General features: G+C 43.1%; 1 protein-coding gene across 1 annotated transcript in view; it reads right to left on the reverse strand.

The window, feature by feature from the left end:
- The window catches only part of PPA2 (inorganic pyrophosphatase 2), a 59,802-nt gene that overhangs the window by 19,477 nt on the left and 16,219 nt on the right, over positions 1–24,106 (reverse strand). The window contains exon 2 of the mRNA XM_040418244.1: positions 7,168–7,232. Within this exon, the coding sequence (XP_040274178.1) occupies positions 7,168–7,232 (65 nt within the window). The remainder of the gene's footprint in view (positions 1–7,167; positions 7,233–24,106) is intronic.

Below are 24,106 nucleotides of genomic sequence, written 5' to 3' on the forward strand. Positions count from 1 at the left end.
GACCGCCGTACGCAGGATTGAGTCTTTGCGGCGGCCCTCTCATTCCTCCTGGACGCGCCGGCGCGTCCTCTCACGAGATTTCCTGTGAACGTGCGCACACAGGCGCGCGCGTTCACAGGAACTGGAGGTAAACTAGCTAATCTACAGCCTGCCAGCGGCGATCGTTCGCTGGCAGGCTGTAGATGCGATTTTTTTTAACCCCTAAAAAGGTATATTAGACTCTGTTTTGATAACAGCGTCTAATATACCTGCTACCTGGTCCTCTGGTGGTCCCTTTTGCTTGTATCGACCACCAGAGGACACCGGCAGCTCTGTAATAAGTAGCACCAAACACCACTACACTACACCCCCCCCCCTGTCACTTATTAACCCCTTATTAACCCCTGATCACCCCATATTAGACTCCCTGATAACCCCCCTGTCATTGATCACCCCCCTGTAAGGCTCCATTCAGAATTTTTTTGGGCACAAGTTAGCGGAAATTGATATTTTTTTATTTTTTCTTACAAAGTCCCATATTTCACTAACTTGTGACAAAAAATAAAATCTCACATGAACTCACCATACACCTCACGGAATCCAAATGCGTAAAAATTTTTAGACATTTATATTCCAGACTTCTTCTCACGCTTTAGGGCCCCTAAAATGCCAGGGCAGTATAAATACCCCACATGTGACTCCATTTTAGAAAGAAGATACCTCAAGGTATTTTGTGAGGGGCATGGCGAGTTCATGTAAAATTAAATTTTTTGTCACAAGTTAGCAGAAAGGGAGACTTTGTAAGAAAAAACACAAAAAAATAAAAAATCAATTTCCGCTAACTTGTGCCAAAAAAAAAAAAAAACTTCTATGAACTCGCCATGCCCCTCACGGAATACCTTGGGGTGTCTTCTTTTCAAAATGGGGTCACATGTGGGGTATTTATACTGCCCTGGCATTTTAGGGGCCCTAAAGCGTGAGAAGAAGTCTGGAATCCAAATGCCCTCCTAAAAGATACTCATTGGAATTTGGGCCCCTTTGCGCACCTAGTCTGCAAAAAAGTGTCACACATGTGGTATCGCTGTACTCAGGAGAAGTTGTATAAAAAAAAAAAAATGGGAAAAGTTGACTTTTAGAGAGATTTCTCTGACCCAGCATGGGTATATGTAAAAATACACCCCAAAACACATTGCCCTACTTCTCCTGAGTACGGCGATACCACATGTGTGACACTTTTTTGCAGCCTAGGTGGGCAAAGGGGCCCACATTCCAAAGAGCACCTTTAGGATTTCACAGGGCATTTTTTACACATTTTGATTTCAAACTACTTCTCACGCATTAGGGCCCCTAAAATGCCAGGGCAGTATAACTACCCCACAAGTGACCCCATTTTGGAAAGAAGACACCCCAAGTTATTTTGTGATGGGCATAGTGAGTTCATGGAAGTTTTTATTTTTTGTCACAAGTTAGTGGAATGAGACTTTGTAAGGGAAAAAAATAAAATAAAAAATATCATCATTTTCCGCTAACTTGTGACAAAAAAAAGTTCTATGAACTCACTATGGCCATCAGTGAATACCTTAGGGTTGTCTACTTTCCGAAATGGGGTCATTTGTGGGGTGTTTGTACTGTCTGGCCATTGTAGAACCTCAGGAAACATGACAGGTGCTCAGAAAGTCAGAGTTGCTTCAAAATGCGGAAATTCACATTTTTGTACCATAGTTTGTAAACGCTATAACTTTTACCCAAACAATTTTTTTTACCCAAACTTATTTTTTTTATCAAAGACATGTAGAACAATAAATTTTGAGAAAAATTTATATAGAAATGTAGTTTTAAAAAAAAAAAAAATGAATTACAACCGAAAGTGAAAAATGTCTTTTTTGCAAAAATTTCGTTAAATTTCGATTAATAACAAAAAAAAGTAAAAATGTCAGCAGCAATGAAATACCACCAAATGAAAGCTCTATTAGTGAGAAGAAAAGGAGGTAAAATTCATTTGGGTGGTAAGTTGTATGACCGAGCAATAAACCGTGAAAGTAGTGTAGTGCAGAATTGTAAAAAGTGGTCTGGTCATTAAGGGTGTTTAAGCTAGGGGAGCTGAGGTGGTTAATGACAGGTGTTTGAGTGAAATATCCTGAATAGGAGAAAATGGTGACCTTGTAAGACCTCTCAGGACCAAGTTCAAGTCCCATTGAGGCGTCCTAGGGGTTAAGGATGGCCTTAACCTGGAGGCAGCTCTTATAAACCTCCTTATCCACCTATGACTGGCTAGGTCAGTATCATAGCAAGCCCCCAAGGCAGAGACCAGTACTTGGTCTCAGGCCCAGATCTAATCCTCTTTGAAGAAAATCCAGTACTTTCTCAATATTTGGGGTAGAGTCTACCAGTGGGTTCTGGCCTAGCCAGCTACAGTATTTCTTCCAGATTTTAAGATAGATCACAGAGGTGACTTCTTTCCTGCTGGATTTGAGGGTATTTATAACCTTCTCAGGACCTCGCGCTCAGGATCCAGGCTGATAATTTGAACAGTCCTGGATTCTGATGAAGGATTGGGCCCTGAGAAATTATGTTCTCCTGTGGCGGAATTCTCCAGGGTTCTTCCAGAGCTAGTTCCCTTAGTACTGGGAACAAATTTCTTTTTGTCCAGTATGGAACAACCAGTATTACGGTTACTGGGTCCAACCTAATCTTTTGCAGCACTGAGTATTAGCGGCCAGGGGGGAAAGGCATAGGCTAGACCCCAAGTCCGCCTGATTGAGAATGCGTCCACTGCCCTAGGGTTGTCCCTGGGGTTTAGAGAGCAGAAAGGATGGACCTTTGCATTTTTTCTTGACGCAAACAGGTCTATCTGGGGGGTCCCCCATCTCCTGGTGATCTGATAGAATACCTATAAGTCTAGGGCCCATTCTCCTGGATCTATGGCCATCCTGCTGAGGAAGTCCGCCTGTATATTTTCTGTACCCTTTAAATGGATAGCTGTGATGGAGGGAACATTTCTTTCTGCCCAGAAGAATATTTTTTCCGCCAGATTTTTTAAGCTTGGGGATCTTGTGCCCCCCTGATGCTTCAGATATGCGACTGCTGTTACATTGTCTGAAAGGATTTTCAGGTGTTTTCCGGATACCTTGTCTTGTGACGCCTTCAGAACCTCCCAGATCGCCATCTGTTCTCTGTGGTTCGATGACTTTGTTCTTATGATGTCCGACCAAGTGCCCTGGTAGCTTAGCGAGCCTATTTTTGCTCCCCATCCTGTGCCGCTTGCATCTGTATATATTTGTATTTCTGGATTCTTTATCCAGGGTACACCTCTTAGTAAGTTTCTGTTTTCCGTCCACCAGTTTAAATCTGATCTTACGTGGTTTGGGATGGAGATTCTTTTTTCTAGAGAGCACTGCCTCTTGTCCCAATTCTTCAGGATCCACGACTGGACTATCCTGGTATGAGCCTGGGACCAAGATACTGCCGTTATACAGGAAGTCATCATACCCAAGAGGCTCATGGCACTGCGTATGGAGCACTGAGACTGACTCTGGAACTTTCTTGTTTTGACTATAAAGGATTTTATTTTCTCCTGAGGGAGGGATGTAATCTGGGAAACTGAGTCCAGGATCACTCCCAAAAATTTCATTCTGGTTGATGGGATTATGCAGGATTTCTTTAGGTTTATTATCCAGCCTAAGTCTGACAACCTGCGTATTAGGTCGTTGGTAAGGCTGGTTGTTACCAGTTACGAGGATCCTAGAACTAGAAAATCGTCCAAGTACGGAAATATTTTTATTCCTTCTGCTCTCAGGGAGGATATCATTTCCACTACGAGCTTCGTGAATACCCTTGGGGCAGAGGAAATTCCAAAGGGTAACACAGTGAACTGGAAGTGTTTTACTTCTCCCAAGTTGTCCACTAGGGCGAATCTGAGGTATTTGATAGGTTTTGTTTATATTAATAGGACGAGATAGTAAGCGTCCTTTAAGTCTATGGACGTCATGAAATCTCCGGCTTTGATCAAAGGAATGATGGATGTTATGGATTCCATCCTGAACTTTCTGTATGTGACAGCTTTGTTTAGTCCCTTTAGATTTATAATAGTGCGGAAGGTACAGTCTGGTTTCTGAACCAGAAATAATTGGAATAGTAACCCCTTCCTCTTTCCATACTGGGAACTTCTGCTACCACTCCGGAATCTATAAGTTGAAGGACCCCCTGCCAGATTTTTTCTAGAGTTTTTGGGCTGTGTGATGTTATTTTGAACTTTTTTGGAGGGGCTGAGGAAAATTCTATCCGGTAGCCATTTCGTAGGATGTCTAAGGCCCACGGAAAATTCCTCAGTCTTCCCCCTACGCTGGCGTCATTGTTTATCTGACTGTTTATTCTGGGGGTTGAGAGGAAACCTCTGCCTTTCCTCCCTTCTGGTAACTCCACCTACCCGACTTCCCTTTGCCCCAATAGGGTCTAGTCTGGGAATTGAAGGAACGAAAGGGCTTCTTTTTACTTTACTCCGGAAACCCTTTCTTTTTATCTGCAGCCTTCTCAAGAATGAAGTCTAACACTGGTCCAAAAACGTATTCCCCGGAAAAAGCTATAGAACATAGCTTGGCTTTTGATGTTCTATCCCCTCCCCATGCTTTCATCCACAATGGCCTTCTAGCTGAATTGGTGAGAGCAGCATCCTTGGAGGCGAACCTCACCGACTCTGCTGAGGCATCCGCCAAGAAGGCAGTGGCTGATCTGAGGAGTGGAATAGAATTTAATATTTCCTCTCTCGGGGTTTTGTTTTTAATATGGTTTTCCCAACTCATTGAGCCAGAAACACATGGACCTAGCAACCGACGTTGCAGCTATGTTGGTTTTAATACCAAACATAGATGCCTCCCAGGATTTTTTTAGAAGTGAGTCGGCCTTCCTTTCCATTGGGTCCTGCAGTTGTGACGAGTCCTCGAATGGGAGGGAGGTCTTTTTGACTACCTTGGCTACCTGGATGTCAATTTTTGGGGTTTCATTAAACAGTTTAACGTCCGCTGGATCGAATAATAGCCTATTCCTGAATTCCCTGGATACCCCCAGTCTTCTCTCAGGATCCGTCCACTCATCCAGGATCATATCTTTTATGTTTTCGTTCATTGGAAATACTTTTAGTTTTTTGGCTTGGAGTCCCCCAAACATCTCATCCAGGACAGATCGTGTTTTTTTTCACCTCCTCAATACCCATGGTTGCTCTGACAGCGCCCAATAATTCCTCCGTGTCCTCGGAAGAGAAAAAATATTTTTTACTATCCTCCACAATTTCTCCCTCTGATAGAGCGTCAATATCAACGTTCTGTCTAGAGGTGGAGGCCTTCTCGTCCATATCCTCTGAATCAGAGGAGGATGGGACAGACATCCTAGGTTTTTTTCGCCGGAGGTGTAGGAGGGACAGATCTGAGAGAGGCCAGGGAGGACTTTATTTCGTTCTGAATTAGGGATTTGACCTCCATCAGTATGGATGGTTGCTCCTCTTTTACAAGATCATTGATGCAAACTTGGCAGACTTTCTTTTTATGATTCTCAGGAAGTCTCTTGCTACAAGTCGCACACCTATGAACTTTAGTTCTGGTTCTGGGCTCTTTTACTCCCTATAAGAGAGGAGCAACCAGGTATCAATAGACATGATAATAAAACAAGTCGATATGATACATCATTTTCTCTCTCCCCACAGGGGAACTCACGGTTGGAGTAGCCGAGGGGGCTTCAGATTCCATCTGGACTGCAGGGGCGTCAGGGACAGACATCTGTGGTTTGTCTGCTCTAGGAGGGAGACCCGGTTGTATGCCACAGCCTATTCAAACCTGACGCTTCTAATACTCAGAGCGGCGTCTGACGCCATCGCATTGCGCCTCGGTCCAAGCTCCGCCCCTTCCGCCTCCTGACGGTCCGAAGCAGAGTGCAACGCTGAGGCTTCAACCAGGAGTCGGCGTGCAGAGTGCTCTGCGACGCGTGGTCAGCTTCCTCAATGCAGGGAAGGGGGACAGACGCTGTGGGGGAGAGATACAGGCTCCTGCAGACATGGAACGAGATCAGCGCCATAGGTATCCTCTGCCCAGCTTTGGACTCAACCGCAGGAGGGCAGAGGAAAGGGACACAAATCCCAAGGTATTTCTTTAAAATAATAAAAGTCTTCACCTCCACCAGGAGGCCTCTCTGTGAGGTGCCCCCGTAGGGACAGGAAACACTGAGGGTGAGAGTGGGTGGTGGCCTTTTAAACTCTGTGTTCTTGCCCCTACACAGGTCAAGGGGTCAATCTCATAGTAGAGCAGTCATGGTGGACGAATGGAAATATACGATTTCAGTATTTAAAGTACATTACAAAAAGGTGGACATGAACACTGCCCCTATACTTTACAAAAATAAAGTTACACTTTAAATATAGATTGAGACATTGAAAATGTAAAAAAAATCTGTAAATTCTAAAAATAAAATAAAAAGTTGAACATAAAAAGGTGATTTAATCAGATCATTTTCTGATGATACATTATCATTTAAAAAGCAGAATATGATTTTAAAAGGGGTATTCCATTAACACAAAGTCATCCCCTATCCACTGGATAAAGTCTAACTTTTAGATTATGGGAGTCTAAGGGGGTCTTTACACGTGGCCGATTTTGTTGGAGAAAATTTCTGTGACTGAAAATCAGTTCCATTCACCTGAATGAGGCTTGCAGAAATCCATGTGCTTGCAATTAAAACAACCCCTTTCACATGAATGAATGATTTTTCAGCTGCAGAAATTTCTGCAACAAAATCAGCCGTGTGTGAAGGCTCTCTAAACCGCTGGAACCCCACCAATAATATGTCCCTCATTAACATGGGGCAGTGGGCTGCTCCACTCAAATGGCTATTGGACTGCCAGAGATAGAGTGCTGTCTTTTAGTATTTCCATACACTTTGAATGGAGCAGTGGGGCGCATGCTCAACCTGCCGCTCCAAGAGTTATCCCCCATCAAGTGGGCAGGGATAAAGGGGTATTCTAGTAACAAGTAAAGTTTGACAAGTTCAGTTGAACAGCTTGCTGGTTCCAAAAATGAATGAGCACCTTGCTACTAATCTCACATGGAAATGAGCCATCACTGATTTACGTAAATATACAGCCATTTGTATGCAGAAGCATCACATCCGTATATGCATGGTTTCTATGTAAATGTTAGATTGTACCTCTTTAGTTCTTGGATACAGGGGGATGTCATGAAAAGGAGAGATGAATTTACCATCTTCATTCTCTGCAAAGCAAAGAGAACAACATTACAAAAATAAAAACTTGAAAACCTTTTGAAAACCCTGCATGTGCTAGAGCTAAAACAGAAAAGCATGATTCACACTTAGAACATCAAGGTTTCATCCAGTGATTAGTACTGGCTGAGCACATGTATTAATGGTTTGGTAGAAGCACATGGCTAGAACTTTCTTGATCTGGTTGCTGCAACCCACTCCCAAACTGGTGACAACTTTCAGTTGAGAGCAAGATAAAAAAACACTTCCTTGGCTCTGCAATTTTGTGACCAGAAAAAAAAATAGACCTGTCCAAATATCGGAGGTGCCCACCCCAACCTTAAGTCTCACCACTCAGAGATCCACAGGTGTCTTCAGTCCTGCCTGCACACTCAGGCCCCTTTGTTGCGGGGTGCGTTGCCAGCAAAACCCACGAGAGTAGGTACCCAATTGCAGTCACGAGTGTAGTACCCATTTGCAGTCACGAGTGTAGGTACCCAATTGCAGTAGATTGTATTATTTCCCCTTATAACATGGTTACAAGGGAAAATAATAGCATTCTGAATACAGAATGCATAGTACAATAGGGCTGGAGCGGTTAAAAAAAAAAAAAAATTATAATAATTTAACTCACCTTAATCCACTTGTTCGCGCCGCCGGCATCTTCTTTGAGGAAACGACCTTTGAGGACGTCACTGCGCTCATCACATGGTCCATCGCATGATCTTTTTACCATGGTGAATGGATCATGTGATGAGCGCAGTGACGTCATCAAAAGGTCCTATTCCTCAAAGAAGAAGAACAGAAGAGATGTCTGCTACGCGAACAAGTGGATTAAGGCGAGTTAAATTATTTTTTATTTGTTTTAATCCCTCCAGCCCTTTTGTACTATGCATTCTGTATTCAGAATGCTATTATTTTCCCTTTTTAACCATGTTATAAGGGGAAAATAATAAAGATCGGGTCCCCATCCCGATCATCTCCTAGCAACCGTGCGTGAAAACGCACACCGCATCCGCACTTGCTTGCGGATGCTTGCGATTTTCACGCAGCCCAATTCACTTCTATGGGGCTTGCGTTGCGTGAAAACGCACAAGAGGAGCATGCTGCGATTTTCACGCAACGGACAAGTAAGGAGTGAAAATCACCACTTATGTGCACAGCCCCATAGAAATGAATGGGTCCAGATTCAGTGCGGGTGCAATGCGTTCACGTCACGCATTTGCACCCGCGCGAAAAACTCGCTCGTGTGAAAAGGGGCCTCAGACTCCAGGTAGTGGTGATGTGACAGCTGGGTAACTTGTATAGTCCATGCCAAACCTCGCTGGAACACTGGGGCAGATTTGCGATTGCAAATACATTAAAACTTTGGCGGATTGAGCCAAAATTCTGTTGTACGTGCCTTACACCACACATTTTTTCCCCCATACCCGACAGGCCAGGCATAGCTTAAGATTAAGCACCACACACACACCAAAATTCGATATAAGCCAAGCAATAGTTTGCATAAAGTTAATCTAAGGCTACATGCACATGACCGTATGTGTTTTGCGGTCTGCAAATTGCGGATCCGCAAAAAAAAGTATTTTTTTTTGCGGATCCATTGTAACAATGCCCAAACGGACAAGAATAGGACATGTTCTATTTTTTTTGCGGGGCTACAGAACGGACATACTGATGCGGACAGCACACGGTGTGCTATCTGCATTTTTTGCGGACCCATTGAAATGAACGGGTCCGTATCCTATTCGCAAAAAAATAAATGGAACAGACACAAACCACGTTGTCTGTGCATGAGGCCTAAAAATGTGGCAGATTTACTATTCAGCTTTAGCCACCGAGATAATATTACAAATTTCAAGACTACGTAATGTTAGAGCAGATTAGTAAATCTGCTCCACTATGTTCCAATGTATGCACAATTGGTTAAATTATTGAATCATCTATGTTGCTGATCAATATGATTGTAGAAGAATAAGGCTAGGGCTACAGGACGACATGTGTCGCGTGACAATTTTTATAATGATAGTCTATGGTGTCGCACTGCAACATGCCTGCGACTGAGACAGTAGCAAAAAATACATCCAAGATGGATTTTTCTGCAACTGTGCGTCGCAGTGCGACACCCATAGACTATCATATAAATTGTCACGCGACACATATTGCAGTGCAGTTGTGCCCTATGTGTCGCGCGCCACATGTCGTTGTGTAGCCCTAGCCTAAAGCTGTGTCTATGGCTTCTTTTCATCTTGCTTTAATATGGAGGAAGGCACATTGATTTTAGAGGTCTCTTCTTCTGGCTGCTGCATGGTTGAACAGGAACCTTATTTAGGTCTAGACTAGAGGATTGATACTTGTGTGCAACATGATGTTCAACCCGGTCAAATGATCTCATCCAGTGTCAAACAAAGTGCTGCCTACTGTATTAAACTAAGCCAAAGCCTAAACTGAAGAGATCCAAGTCACATTTCTGCAGCCTTCTAAATGAAGACACTGTGATCCACGATCCAAGCCAGAAATAGTTATGCTTGAAGGGTCATCTGTCTAATAGAATAAAAAGACATTTTAAGCTGTTTATTTCCAGACCCTGACATTTTCTCCATGGTGACATGTCATGCAGGCAGTGATGGGGTATGGTTGGTTTGCAACTTTGAATGAAGGCCCCTTTACTATATCATGGAGTAATTAGAGACCCAGAACTCTGAGTTTGCAACAGTCAGAATAAGGGCACATGCACACAAACGTATTTTCTTTCAAGTCAATGGGGCCGCAAAAAATACAGAACGCACACGGAACACATCGTATGTTCATCCAATATTTCATCCGTTATTTTGCAGATCCATACTGTAGAAAATGCTATGCCCTGCCCATATTGCTCATGTGTTTGGTGATTAATAAGTTACCGTTTCTGTATACGAGTCGCAAAAAACGGATCAAATACGGAAACCATACGGATATGTTTTGTGCAATAACGGAACTGAATAGGACTTAAATCAGAGGGAAAAAAAACTCAGATACGGAACTGATCCGTGAAAAACGGACAGCAAACAACAACGGTCGTGTGCATGAGCCCTTAAGCAGAGAACAGCTTGCTGGACATCAGATCAGACGACTACCGTTCACTGCCGGAAACCCCATAGACCTGTGATGGCCAACTCTGGCACTTCAGCTGTGGTGAAACTACAACTCCCAGCATGCCCCATTCATTTCTGTAGAGTTCTGAGAACAGCCAAGCATCTTGGGAGTTGTAGTTTTACCACAGCTGGAGTGCAGAGGTAGCCATCACAGCCATAAACTATATAGTCCTCAGAGAACTGTAGTATCTGGCAATGCCTTATCCTGTGATACTCCAGTGCGGCTATCCTCTGCCGTATCAGGCTACCCACACATATTAATGTAGCCTAACTTACCAGTCTGCTTTTGAGAGCAGTGAAAAAACAGCTCCTGGACTGGTTTGTAAATGGCTTTTAAAGCTAGAGTATCAGGCTTCTTTCACACGACTGTATGGCTTTTTCAGTGTTTTCTGTTCCGTTTTTCTGTACAGCATATACAGTAATTACATAGAAAAAAATTGGGCTGGGATTAAAATTTCAATAGATGGTTCCGCAAAAACTGAACAGATACGGAAGACATACGGATGCATTTCCGTATGTGTTCCGTTATTTTTGTGGACCCATTGAGTTGAATGGAGCCACGGAACGCGATTTGTGGGCAATAATAGGACATGTTCTATCTTTCAACGGATAAGGAATGCATACAGAGTACACTGGTTCTGTATACGAAACGGGAAAAAAAACGGTCGTGTGCAGAGCCTTACTTCAGTCCCTGGATCAGCTCCAGCAGTATATATTTTATTTCAAGGACGTCCTCCATGACAGCACTACATGGAGGTTGTCTCCCCCGCCCACTATTGGGACAGGAAAACAGAAAGAGGTTAAAAGCTTCCCCCCCCCCCCCCACCCACCTTCACCAGTGTTTTTTCCTGTCCCAATATTAGATACAGGGGCAGAGAGGGTTCCTCTTTTTGGACCTTTATTTTTTCCTTCTTTTCTTATCTCGCCGGGCTAAAACCCCTAAGCTGGGTCCCTTAGCCTCCCAGCCCCTCCAGTACCTGTGGGTCATGCAGCTCACTTCTGGAAGCGAAAATCCTAGGGGCTGGGGAACGGTAGCCGCAACCCCGCCGGGGCTCTGGGCCTGCAGGATGCCTTCTCCAGGGGAGACCGCGCGGGAGCCGGAGCGTCTACTGTCACTTCCGGCCTTCTGCGCTGAGCCGGAAGTGATGTAGAGACGCCTGGAAGGAGGTGCGCATGCGCGTAACCTCCGACACCGGATCCAGTTATGGCGGCGCCCTGCGATCGATCCCAACGCCGAAGGAGCGTACCCCCGAGAGCGACCGAAAGGAGAAATGGGAGGAGCATCCACGTCAGGAGGGGTAAGTGCCATTGGCATTTAAAGTCTGGTTGGGCTAAGTGTGAGTCCCTCACTCATGGATTCTCCGGTATGAGAGAGCAGTCCCAGACCCTCCTGCCCATGGACATGTGAGTAATCAAGCACTACATGGATGGGAATAATGATAGAATAAGCAGGCTATAATGCTTCGCTAAACCTAATCATCATGTCTCTTAGGGAGAAAAGATCCTCGCTCAAGGTGGAGAGTAAAAAGAAGCCTAAAAGACTGCGCTATCTGCAGCAAAAGGCTTCAAGATTCATATACAAGAGCTTTATGCGAAATTGTATTAATAAAATGAAAGAGGAACAGTCGACCCTACTTAACAGACCTTAGAGCCATCATTAAAGAAGAAGATAAAGCGTCAGTTTCCTCCTTGATAACGCCGCCCTAAGGTGGCTGAACAAACCACCGGGATAAAAGACCTAGAGAAGCCTTAGAGTCAGACCCAAGAGGTTATAGAGGTGGAATTTTTGGAGGAGGAGGAAGAAGAGTCCTTGCCTTCTTCATCCCACGAGGAGAAACTTAAATCTTGTTTCTCACCTGAGACATGGGATTCCCTTCTGACCGCAGTTAGGCAGACTATGGATATCTCGGATGAACCGACAAAAAGATCCATTCAGGAGGAAATGTTTGCTGGCCTAATTACAAAAAAAGATAAAAGTTTTTCCCTTGAACTCTAGTTTAAAACAAATGATCCTGGATGAGTGGGAAGATGTAGAAAAAAAGGCTTTTATTCCTAGGGAATTCAAAAGTCGCTTATCCTTTGACAAAGAGGATACTAAAACTATGGGAAGAAATCCCCATACTAGACGCCACCAGTCGCCAGGGTAGCTAAAAAAAACAGCGATCCCATTTGAGGCTCCTCCCAGCTGAAAGACCACATGGACCGCAAGGCTGATGGTCTCCCTGAGAAAATCTTGGGAGGCCTTCTGCGGCCTTGATTTCAAACCTAACGTCGCAGCTACCTCAGTTGCGAGATCCTTACTATGTGGTTCTCAGGTGGAGATTCATTTGTCAATGGGAACCATTCTGGAGACTATCCCGCTCTAAAGATGGCGACTGCCTATACAGTGGACGCCTCGGCTGAGTCAGTCAGGTTCGCAGCTGAAAGTGGGGCCCTTCTGAACACCGCAAGGAGAGCTCTGTGGTTAAGAAACTGGTCTGGCGATCTTACCTCAAAAAATATAATTGTGTGCAATTCCATTTTCAGGATCATATGCGTTTGGGCCTAGCCTGGATAAAATTCTTGAGAAAGCCTCAGATAAAAAAAAATATATTATATTGGGTTTCCAGAAACGAAACTAGGAAAACACATTTGTTTTTCGTAAAAAGTTCCAGCCAAAAAAACAAACGTATATGGATAAGGGAAAGTCGGAAAGATGGTCCTATCCAAAAGGGGGTAAGGGTTAGTGGATTTCTGCTTAACCCCAACACTTCCCAAGACAAACAATGACGCCAGGCCAGTCGGGGGAGATTAAGATCCTTTCTCCCAGCATGGAGCCAAATAACTAAAAACCCCGTGGGTGCTCCAAATTATTCAAGAGGGATACAAAAGAGTTTGTATCAGCTCCGCAACAAAATTTGTGCTGACAGGGTTCGGAGTAAGGTACATCACAAGCAAATCTCTTAAAAGACTGAGCAAAATTGAGGAATCTAGGCGCGGTGACCCGCGTCCCTGCAGATCAGGAAGGCAAGGGCTACTATTCAAGGTTATTCCTGGTAAAAAAGCCAGATGGTTCATTCAGAACTATAATCAACCTAAAACATCTAAACGTCTTCATAAAGTATCGCCGCTTCAAGATGGAATCAGTAAGATCAACTACACCCCTCATCTCTCAGGGTGCGGTAATGTGCACCTTGGACTTAAAGGATGCTTACTACCATGTACCAATACATCCGGACCACCAAAAATTCCTAAGATTTGCAGTAAGAGAAGCGGGGAAAGTAAATCATTATCAGTTTCAATGCCTGCCCTTTGGGATATCAACAGCCCCTCGGGTGTTTACAAAGCTGGTAATAGAGATAGTGGCCTTCCTCAGACTGAAGGGAATAAAGATTGTACCTTATTTAGACGATCTTCTCCTAACAGCAGATTCCGCGGTAGTACTAACGGAGCAAACACAGACGATGATATCCCTCCTACAGGATCTAGGCTGGATCCTAAATTGGGAAAAAATAAAATAAAATAAAAATAAAAAAATCGGACCTAGTACCAGAAAATTTTTCCTTGGAACGATGCTAGATTCGAATCTACAGGTCTTTCCTTCCAGTTCAAAAACAACATCTCTGGATTGGTGGCAAATATCAGACAACCTATCCCAAAAGGAGCCCCCTGGAATCTAAGTCCATATATCGTAGTGACAACAGATGCCAGCCAACAAGGATGGGGTGCAAAGGTTGGAATCTACTACTTCCAGGGAATCTGGAACCAAACCATAAAAAACTGATCTTCAAATTTCAGAGAGCTTCAGGCCGTTTGGGAGACGCTCAAACAGAGTCAAGATCTCCTGAGCGGACAGAATATAAGAATCCTATCAGACAATATGACAGCGGTCTCCTTCCTCAAACATCAACGGGGAACAAAATATCCTCTCCTTCAGAATCCGGCAAATACATTTTTTTCCTGGGCAGAAGAGAATGTGCTGTCAATCTCAGCGGTACACCTACAGGGTTCAAGAAACCAGTCGACAGATTTCCTCAGCAGACATTTTATAGATCCAAACGAATGGACTCTGAACAGACAGGTGTTTCTAGAACTGACATCAACATGAGGATATCCAGAGATCGATCTCTTTGCATCAAGGGAGAATGCACAAACAGCTTCCTTCTCCCGAAATCCAGCCGATCATCCCACAGCAGTAGACGCTTTATCTCAGCCCTGGAACATGAAGCTAGCTTATGCATTGATTTTAATAGCCCTGAGGAAGATCAGCAGAGAATCATCCAGAGTGATCTTCATGCCTCCTTTTTGGCCAAAACAGGCCTGGTTCCCGGTACTGTCCTCACTAAGTCAAGAAGATCCGATCCCTCTCAGGCCAGACCTGTTGCATTAGGGTCCAATCTGGAATCCGGAAATAACCAAGATGAAATTAACAGCGTGGCTTCTGAAAGGGACTTGTTAAAATTACAGGGATTCTCAGACGAAGTAATATCCACCATTCAGAAAGGCCATAAACAGGTTACATCTGCAATTTATAATAAAATCTGGAAAAAATTCTGCTCCTGGATGACAGAGAAGAATCCTCTACTCCCGAGTCTGGGAGATATTCTAGATTTCCGCCAGGAAGGGTTCAATATGGGTCTTAAACCCAGTACCCTTAAGGTTCAGACAGCAGCCTTAAGCTGGTTTCTAAATTACTCTTTCAGAAAATCGATGGGTAAACAGGTTTTTAAAGGCAACCATGCGGATTAGACCAACACTAAGGTCCCCGATTCCTCCTTGGGATCTGTCGCTAGTTCTCAATGCCTTAACAAAGCCACCCTTCGAACCTTTACATGAAAGCAGCTTAAGGAACTTAACCTTGAAAATGATGTTTCTAGTAGCTATCACAGCTCGTAGACTAGGAAAAATCCAAACCCTTACTATCTGTGAGCCATACGTTACAATTTGTGAGGATAGAGTCATACTAAGGCTAGACCCATCCTTTATTCCTAAGGTGGTTTCTTCCTTTCATCGTAATCAGGGAATAGTACTACCAACCTTCTACACAGATCCGAAAACCGAAAGGGAGAAGGAGTTCCATCTTCTAGACGGTCTCTCCTTTCCTACCTAGACGTTACCAGTACCTTCAGATTAGATTCTAATCTGTTTATTCAGTTTTCAGGCCGCAATAAAGGCAAGAAAGCTTCTAAAGCGACATTAGCAAGATGGATTAAAATAGTAATTAAAGAGGCCTATCAGGGCCAGGGGCTTCTCTGTCCTCAAGATATTAGGGCTCATTCAACGAGAGCAGTCTCTGCTTCATGGGCCGAACATGCAAATGCTTCTATTGACCAGATATGTAAGGCAGCCACCTGGGAAAGCTCCCATGCTTTTTGTAAGCATTACAGATTAAATGTGTCAGGGAATAATGACCAGTCCTTCGGACATAAAGTTCTTCAGGCTGCGGTCCCTCCCTAGTTGTTAGATTAATTTGGTATTTCTACTCCATGTAGTGCTGTCATGGAGGACGTCCTGGAAAGTAAGAATTAGTCTTACCGGTAATGAGGTTTCCAGGAGTCCGACATGACAGCACTGGTAGTTCCCTCCCTAATGTTTGAAGTATTTTTCTTTTGTATTACGATACCCATTATTGTGTGAATCTATAAAACACTGATGAAGGTGGGTGGGGGGGGCCCAGCTTTTAACCTATCTCTGTTTCCTGTCCCAATAGTGGGCGGGGGAGACAACCTCCATGTAGTGCTGTCATGTTGGACTCCTGGAAACATCATTACCGGTAAGACTAATTCTTACTTTTTTAATCCCTGTGAGGAGGGTAGCGGCGCTGCAAAAAGGATCTGTGAGCTCTCTACAAAAATGTATACTGCACGTTGTTTGTCAATGACAAAAACGGGTTGTACAAGCCTAAAAGGCAATATAAAGGCAACATAGGGGTCCCCTGATCAGGACCCACTACATGAGCAAGGGCAGCTGTTCTAGCAAGTGGAGAACAGCACCCTAAGGCCTCATGCGCACCAATGTATTTTGTATCAGTGTCTGATCCGCATTTTTGGAAGATTGCCCATGGATGCATTCAGTTCTATGGGTTCGTTCAGTAAATTATAAAACATGGTCTATTCTTGTCCGTATTGCAGACAAGAATAGCCATTTTGAGTCATGGGAGTGAGGAAAAATGCAGATTGCACACAGGAGGTGTCTGCATTTTGTGGATCTTGGGTTTGCGGAACACAATCCGGTCATTTGCATGAAGCCTAAATAAATGTACTACCACTAACTTCAACTGGTGTAAGGTTTCAATTTTCCTGAAGCGATGAGACATTTCCATTGAAGCACCTTCATTAATAGCCATAGGTGTAAAAAAAAAAAAAAAAAATTATAACTGAATGAAAATGATCTGAGAAAAAGAAACTTTATTGTAGCGGCGAATAAAATACAAGCTAAGGCTACTTTCACACTAGCGTTGTTTTAATCCGGCGTTCAATTCCAACACCGGAACTGCCCGCCGGATCCGGAAAAATGGATTACATTTGAATCCTGATCAGGATTTTGATCACAATGAAAAAATGCATTGGAAAAAACGGATCCGCCATTTATGAACTTTAACTTTTTTTTCACATTTTTCGGGTTTAGGCCTCCTGCACACGAATATGACCTGTCCTATTTTTTTCACAGTCAACGGTTCGCGGACCCATTCAAGTCAATGGGTCCGTGAAAAATCACGGATGCACACAAGATTGTCAACCGCGTCTGTGATCTGTCAGTTTTTTCCTATCATTTCAATGGCAAATTTGACTTAGATTTTTTTTTCATTTTTCATGTCCGTGGATCCTCCAAAAATCAAGGAAGACCCATGGACGAAAAAACGGTCACGGATCACGGACCAACGGAACCCCGTTTTGCGGACCGTGAAAAAATACTGTCGTGTGCAGGAGGCCTAAACATGCAAAAGCCGGGTCCGGTTTGACTGAACACACAGCGTCGGATCCGGCGTTAATGCAAGTCAATGGGAAAAAGACCGGATCCGGCGTTCAGTCAAAGTGTTCAGGATTTTTGGCCGGAGGTAAAAATACAACATGCTACGTTTTTCTGAAAAGCCTGATCAGTCAAAAAGACTGAACTGAAGACATCCTGAACAGATTACTCTCCATTCAGAATGCATTAGGATAAAACTGATCAGTTATTTTCCGGATTTGAGCCCCTAGGACGGAACTCAGCGCCGGAAAAGAAAAACGTTAGTGTGAAACTACCCTTACGCGTTTTGGGCTACACTAGCCCATTCTCAAAGCATACCGACATTGTAACAAGTAAATTTTAAATACTAACCAAATTAAGGGTCAATTCTCACATCCGTAGTGCATTGCGGATCCGCAATACACCCGGCCGGCACCCCCATAGAACTGCCTATTCTTGTCCGCAATTGAAGACAAGAATAGGACATGTTCTATTTTTTCCGGAGCCGCGGACCGGAAGACCAGATAATTGCCGAACCGGTGCGGACACATTCTACGGACATGTGAATGGACCCTAAGGATGAGGAGATAGTCTAGCCGGGCACTAATAAACATGAGGCGAGAATTGGCAAACACAAGTAGGTATGAGTTGTTACTAAAGGATAAATCAAGTAAGATTAAGATAGTACTGAGCAGCTTCTAGTTTTTAGCACGTTCTATAGCCAGGAACATCACAAAGTGACTAAGATTACCAGCAGATCATAGTAATAGTAGTATATTCCAAGTTCTATATCAGGACAACTCCTTCTCAGAGGTTTTACAGAAGAGCTCATGCACACAAACATATTTTTTCCGTGTCAGTTCCATTTTTTTTGCAACCTGTATGTGGAACCATTCACTTCAACGGGGCTGCAAAAAATTCCGGAAATAACTGAGCATTCAGTGTCCACATGGCCGTTCCATAAAAATATCCAATGGTCATGTGCATGAGCCCTAAGGGTTATAAACGTTTCACAGGGGGCCCATATCTAATATTGTCTTGCCTAGATTATGTATGGAGAAACTGTAAAAACCAATCAAAAGGGGCATAGATGCCCGTGATAAGAACATAGTCCTACCACTTTACAAATCACTAGTCAGACCACACATGTGTACAGTTCTGGGCTCCTGTGAACAAGGCAGACATACAGGGAGTGCAGAATTATTAGGCAAGTTGTATTTTTGAGGATTCATTTTATTATTGAACAACAACCATGTTCTCAATGAACCCAAAAAACTCATTAATATCAAAGCTGAATATTTTTGGAAGTAGTTTTTAGTTTGTTTTTAGTTTTAGCTATTTTAGGGGGATATCTGTGTGTGCAGGTGACTATTACTGTGCATAATTATTAGGCAACTTAGCAAAAAACAAATATATACCCATTTCAATTATTTATTTTTACCAGTGAAACCAATATAACATCTCAACATTCACAAATATACATTTCTGACATTCAGAAACAAAACAAAAACAAATAAGTGACCAATATAGCCACCTTTCTTTGCAAGGACACTCAAAAGCCTGCCATCCATGGATTCTGTCAGTGTTTTGATCTGTTCACCATTAACATTGCGTGCAGCAGCAACCACAGCCTCCAAGACACTGTTCAGAGAGGTGTACTGTTTTCCCTCCTTGTAAATCTCACATTTGATGATGGACCACAGGTTCTCAATGGGGTTCAGATCAGGTGAACAAGGAGGCCATGTCATTAGATTTTCTTCTTTTATACCCTTTCTTGCCAGCCACGCTGTGGAGTACTTGGACGCGTGTGATGGAGCATTGTCCTGCATGAAAATCATGTTTTTCTTGAAGGATGCAGACTTCTTCCTGTACCACTGCTTGAAGAAGGTGTCTTCCAGAAACTGGCAGTAGGACTGGGAGTTGAGCTTGACTCCATCCTCAACCCGAAAAGGCCCCACAAGCTCATCTTTGATGATACCAGCCCAAACCAGTACTCCACCTCCACCTTGCTGGCGTCTGAGTCTGACTGGAGCTCTCTGCCCTTTACCAATCCAGCCACAGGCCCATCCATCTGGCCCATCAAGACTCACTCTCATTTCATCAGTCCATAAAACCTTAGAAAAATCAGTCTTGAGATATTTCTTGGCCCAGTCTTGACGTTTCAGCTTGTGTGTCTTGTTCAGTGGTGGTCGTCTTTTAGCCTTTCTTACCTTGGCCATGTCTCTGAGTATTGCACACCTTGTGCTTTTGGGCACTCCAGTGATGTTGCAGCTCTGAAATATGGCCAAACTGGTGGCAAGTGGCATCTTGGCAGCTGCACGCTTGACTTTTCTCAGTTCATGGGCAGTTATTTTGCGCCTTGGTTTTTCCACACGCTTCTTGCGACCCTGTTGACTATTTTGAATGAAACGCTTGATTGTTCGATGATCACGCTTCAGAAGCTTTGCAATTTTAAGAGTGCTGCATCCCTCTGCAAGATATCTCACTATTTTTGACTTTTCTGAGCCTGTCAAGTCCTTCTTTTGACCCATTTTGCCAAAGGAAAGGAAGTTGCCTAATAATTATGTACATCTAATATAGGGTGTTGATGTCATTAGACCACACCCCTTCTCATTACAGAGATGCACATCACCTAATATGCTTAATTGGTAGTAGGCTTTCGAGCCTATACAGCTTGGAGTAAGACAACATGCATAAAGAGGATGATGTGGTCAAAATACTCATTTGCCTAATAATTCTGCACGCAGTGTAGAGCTGGAGAGGGTCCAGAGGAGAACTAAAGTAATAATTAGAATGGGTGAACTACAGTACCCTGACAGATTATCAACATTAGGGTTATTCACTTTAGAAAAAGACAACTGAGGAGAGATCTAATTACTATGTATAAATATATCAGGGGTCAGTACAGAGATCTATCACATCATCTATTTAACCCCAGGACTGTAACTGTGACGAGGGGACATCCTCTGCGTCTGGAGGAAAGAAGGTTTGTACACAAACATAGAAGAGGATTCTTTACGGTAAGAGCAGTGAGACTATGGAACTCTCTGCCTGAGGAGGTGGTGATGGTGAGTACAATAAAGGAATTCAAGAGGGGCCCGGATGTATTTCTGGTGTAATATTATTACAGGCTATAGCTTACAAACATAGAATGTGTCGGCAGATAAGAACCATTTGGCCCATCTAGTCGGCCCAATATACTGAATACTATGAATAGCCCCTGGCCCTATTTTATATGAAGGATGGCCATATGCCTATCCCATGCATGCTTAACCCTTTCATGACCAAGGGTCATTGATGCCCCAGTGTCCAGGTCAAAATTTACAAATCTGACATGCGTCACTTTATGTGGTAATTGCTTTGGAACACTTATTTATCCAAGCCATTCTGAGATTGTATTCTCGTGACATATTGTACTTCATGATCATGTCATTTTATTTTTTTAGGACGTTAGAAGGCTTAGAAGTTTAGAAGCAATTCTTCAAATTTTTAAGAAAATTTCCAAAACCCTCTTTTTAAGGACCAGGTTCAGGTCTGAAGTCACTTTGTGGGGCTTACATAGTGGAAACCCCCCATAAATGACCCCATGTAGAAACTACACCCCTCAAGTTACTCAAAACTGATTTTACTAACTTTGTTAACCCTTTAGGTGTTCCACAAGAATTAAAGGAAAATGGAGATGAAATTTCTAAATTTCACTTTTTTGGCAGATTTTCCATTTTATTAATTTTTTTTCTTTAACACATTGAGGGTTAACAGCCAAACATAACTCAATATTTATTACCCCAATTCTGCGGTTTACAGAAACTCCCCACATGTGGTCGTAAACTGATGTAAGGGCGCACGGCAGGGCGCAGAAGGAAAGGAACGCCGTATGGTTTTTGGAAGGCAGATTTTGCTAAACTGGTTTTAGATGCCATGTCCCATTTAAAGCCCCCCTGATGCACCCATACAGTAGAAACTCCCAAAAAGTGACCCTATTTTGGAAACTAGGAGATAATGTGCCAGTTTTATTGGTACTATTTTGGGGTACATATGATTTTTAATTGCTCTATATTAAGTTTTTTGTGAGGCAAGGTAACTGAAAAACGGCTGTTTTGGCACAGTTTTTTTTTTTTTTTTTTACAAGATTCATCTGACAGGGCAGATCATGTGCTATTTTTATAGAGCAGGTTGTTACGGACGCAATGATATCAAATATGTCTACTTTCTTTGTTTGTTTCAGTTTTACATAATAAAGCAATTTTGAAAAATAAATAATGTTTTTGTGTGTCCATTTTCTGAACGCCATATGTTTTTTTATTTTTCTGCCGATCGTCTTGTGCAGGGGCTCGTTTTTTGCAGAAAGAGTTAAGGTTTTTATTGGTACCATTTTGGGGTACATAGGATTTTTTGATCATTCATTATTACACTTTATGGGGCAAGGTGACCAAAAAATTGGCTGTTTTGGAACAGTTTTTATTTATTTATTTTTACAGCGTTTCTGAGGGGTTAGGTCATGTGACAGTTTTATAGAGCAGATTGTTACGGACGTGGCAATACCCAATATGTATACTTTTTCTTATTTATTTAAAAGGGATTCTGTCACCTCTCATAACCCAAATTTGGATTTTAAACCAGTCATGCTCCACAGCTTACCTTGAATCGGCTGTGCTGTTCTATATTGTAATCCGTCCAGTAGTTTTGCAGAAAAAATACTTTTATAATTATGCAAATTAACCCTGAAGGTGCCCAGAGGGGCGTTAGGTTCCCCACTAAGGGCTGCGCCAGTGCGATTTGCTGGAGACTGAGGGAAGAGCGAGCATGCGTCGAGCCCAGTGAAGTCCGATGCTCGCTCTTCCCTCAATCTCCAGCAAATCGCACTGGCGCAGCCCTCAGTGGGTACTGCGTCTGCGCGAGACTTCGCTCAGCCGTCAGGGAGGGGGAGGAGAGGGATGAGACGCTGTGGGCGGTTAGGGATTCTGGAGGAAGGCGTTTTGGGGACTGTAAGAGGGGCGTTACTGGGCACACAAAGGGGAACATAACGCCCCTCTGGGCACCTTCAGGGTTAATTTGCATAATTATAAAAGTCGTTTTTCTGCAAAACTACTGGACGGATTGCAATATAGAACAGCACAGCCGATTCAAGGTAAGCTGACGAGCATGACTGGCTTAAAATCTGAATTTGTGTTATGAGAGGTGACAGAATCCCTTTAAGTTTTACACAAGAATAGCATTTCTGAAACCCAAAAAAATGATGTTTTAGTGTCTCCATAGTCTGAGAGCCATAGATTTTTTTTTATTTTTTGGGCGATTGTCTTAAATAGGGTATAATTTTTTGCGGGATGGGGTAACTGTTTGATTGGTACTATTTTGGGGGTCATAACCCTTTTTGATCGCTTGCTGTTGCACTTTTTGTGATGTAAGGTGACAAATGGCTTTTTTCTTTTTTACAGTTTTTTTTTATGCTGTTTATCGGACGGGGTCTATTATGTGATATTTTTATAGAGACGGTCGTTACGGACGCGGTGATACCTAATATGTGTATTTTTATTTTATTTTTTCATTTTTTAATAATAGGAAAAAGCAATTTCTTTTTTTAACTTTACATTTTTATTTATTTATTTTTACTTTTATTATTTTCACATTTTTTTTTTATCAAGTCCCTTATGGATCTTGAAGATCCAGTGGGGCTGATGGCTGTACTATACTTTGCACTGCTCTTGCATTGCAAAGTATAATCCAATCAGATGCCCTGTAGGTGGCAACAGCTGACGCTTTTGCAAAGCGTCCGGTTGCCATGGCAACCATCGGGCGCTGCAATCGCAGCGCAGCCCCGATGATGGAGAGAGGGAGCCCCCTCCCTCTATTAACCCCATGGATGCCGCTGCATCTATGGGGTTACAGCAGAGTGTCAGCATAGAGCTGACACTCTCTGCTGATGGCGGTGGCTCAGGAATGGAGTCATGTGACCAACTGTCTGATCTCCACAGGACAGGACGTCAGTTACTTCTCTATTCATTCCTATGAGCCTGACATTGAAGCTCCCATAGGAATACATAGAGAAACTGACTTCCCGTCCACACAAGATGCTGTGTTATTTGGAAAGGCAGTGTGTTGGTCACATGACACAGCTGAGGATCAGAAGGGAGGGGATAACTCAACTACAGGCTCTGGTAAGAAAATTACCTTCACTATAGGTTACATCATGTACCTTTCTAACAGGTCAGGAGAATAAAAATGTTTGTGAGAGTTCTGCTAATGTTTTTTTTTTTTTATGTGGCCACAAGGTTTGTCTTACATATAAATTTGCGAAACCCACTCAGCAATTTTGGTCATACAAGGGTAATGTGTATAAGATACTTACCTACATCAGTTGTAATACAGCATTTGTAGGGCACCTCATTAATGTCGCCATTTGACAGGTGCAGTATTTGGGTTGCACCACTAATGCCTTAAAAGTGAAGATCCTCAGATACAAACATTGATAATACGACTGCGGTTAACCCTTTACCGGTGTCTAGGCATTTCACTACAGTCAGGGGGGGGGGGCAATAACTTAGGTTATAAGAGGGTGTCAGTTAGAGGAGGCGATCTGAGGAAAAAAACACTTGGCTAGGGAAACTTCCAGGATTCTCACATTTGGGACTTGTCAACCATTGGGATTGACAGTGAAGCGGGACGTAATCCTCAGTTATTGACTTGTTGTCCAATATTCACACCAGTTTTGTATATTGAAGCCGTTTCAATAACTATTCATGTTTGTTCCAGCATCATTACTTTTTGCATAGGCTCCACACAGACTTGTAAATCAGAGGTCATGCTTTGTATTTATGGCTATTTAA

The sequence above is a fragment of the Bufo bufo genome, chromosome 2, assembly GCF_905171765.1.
Source record: "Bufo bufo chromosome 2, aBufBuf1.1, whole genome shotgun sequence".
Classification (NCBI taxonomy): Eukaryota; Metazoa; Chordata; class Amphibia; order Anura; family Bufonidae; genus Bufo; species Bufo bufo.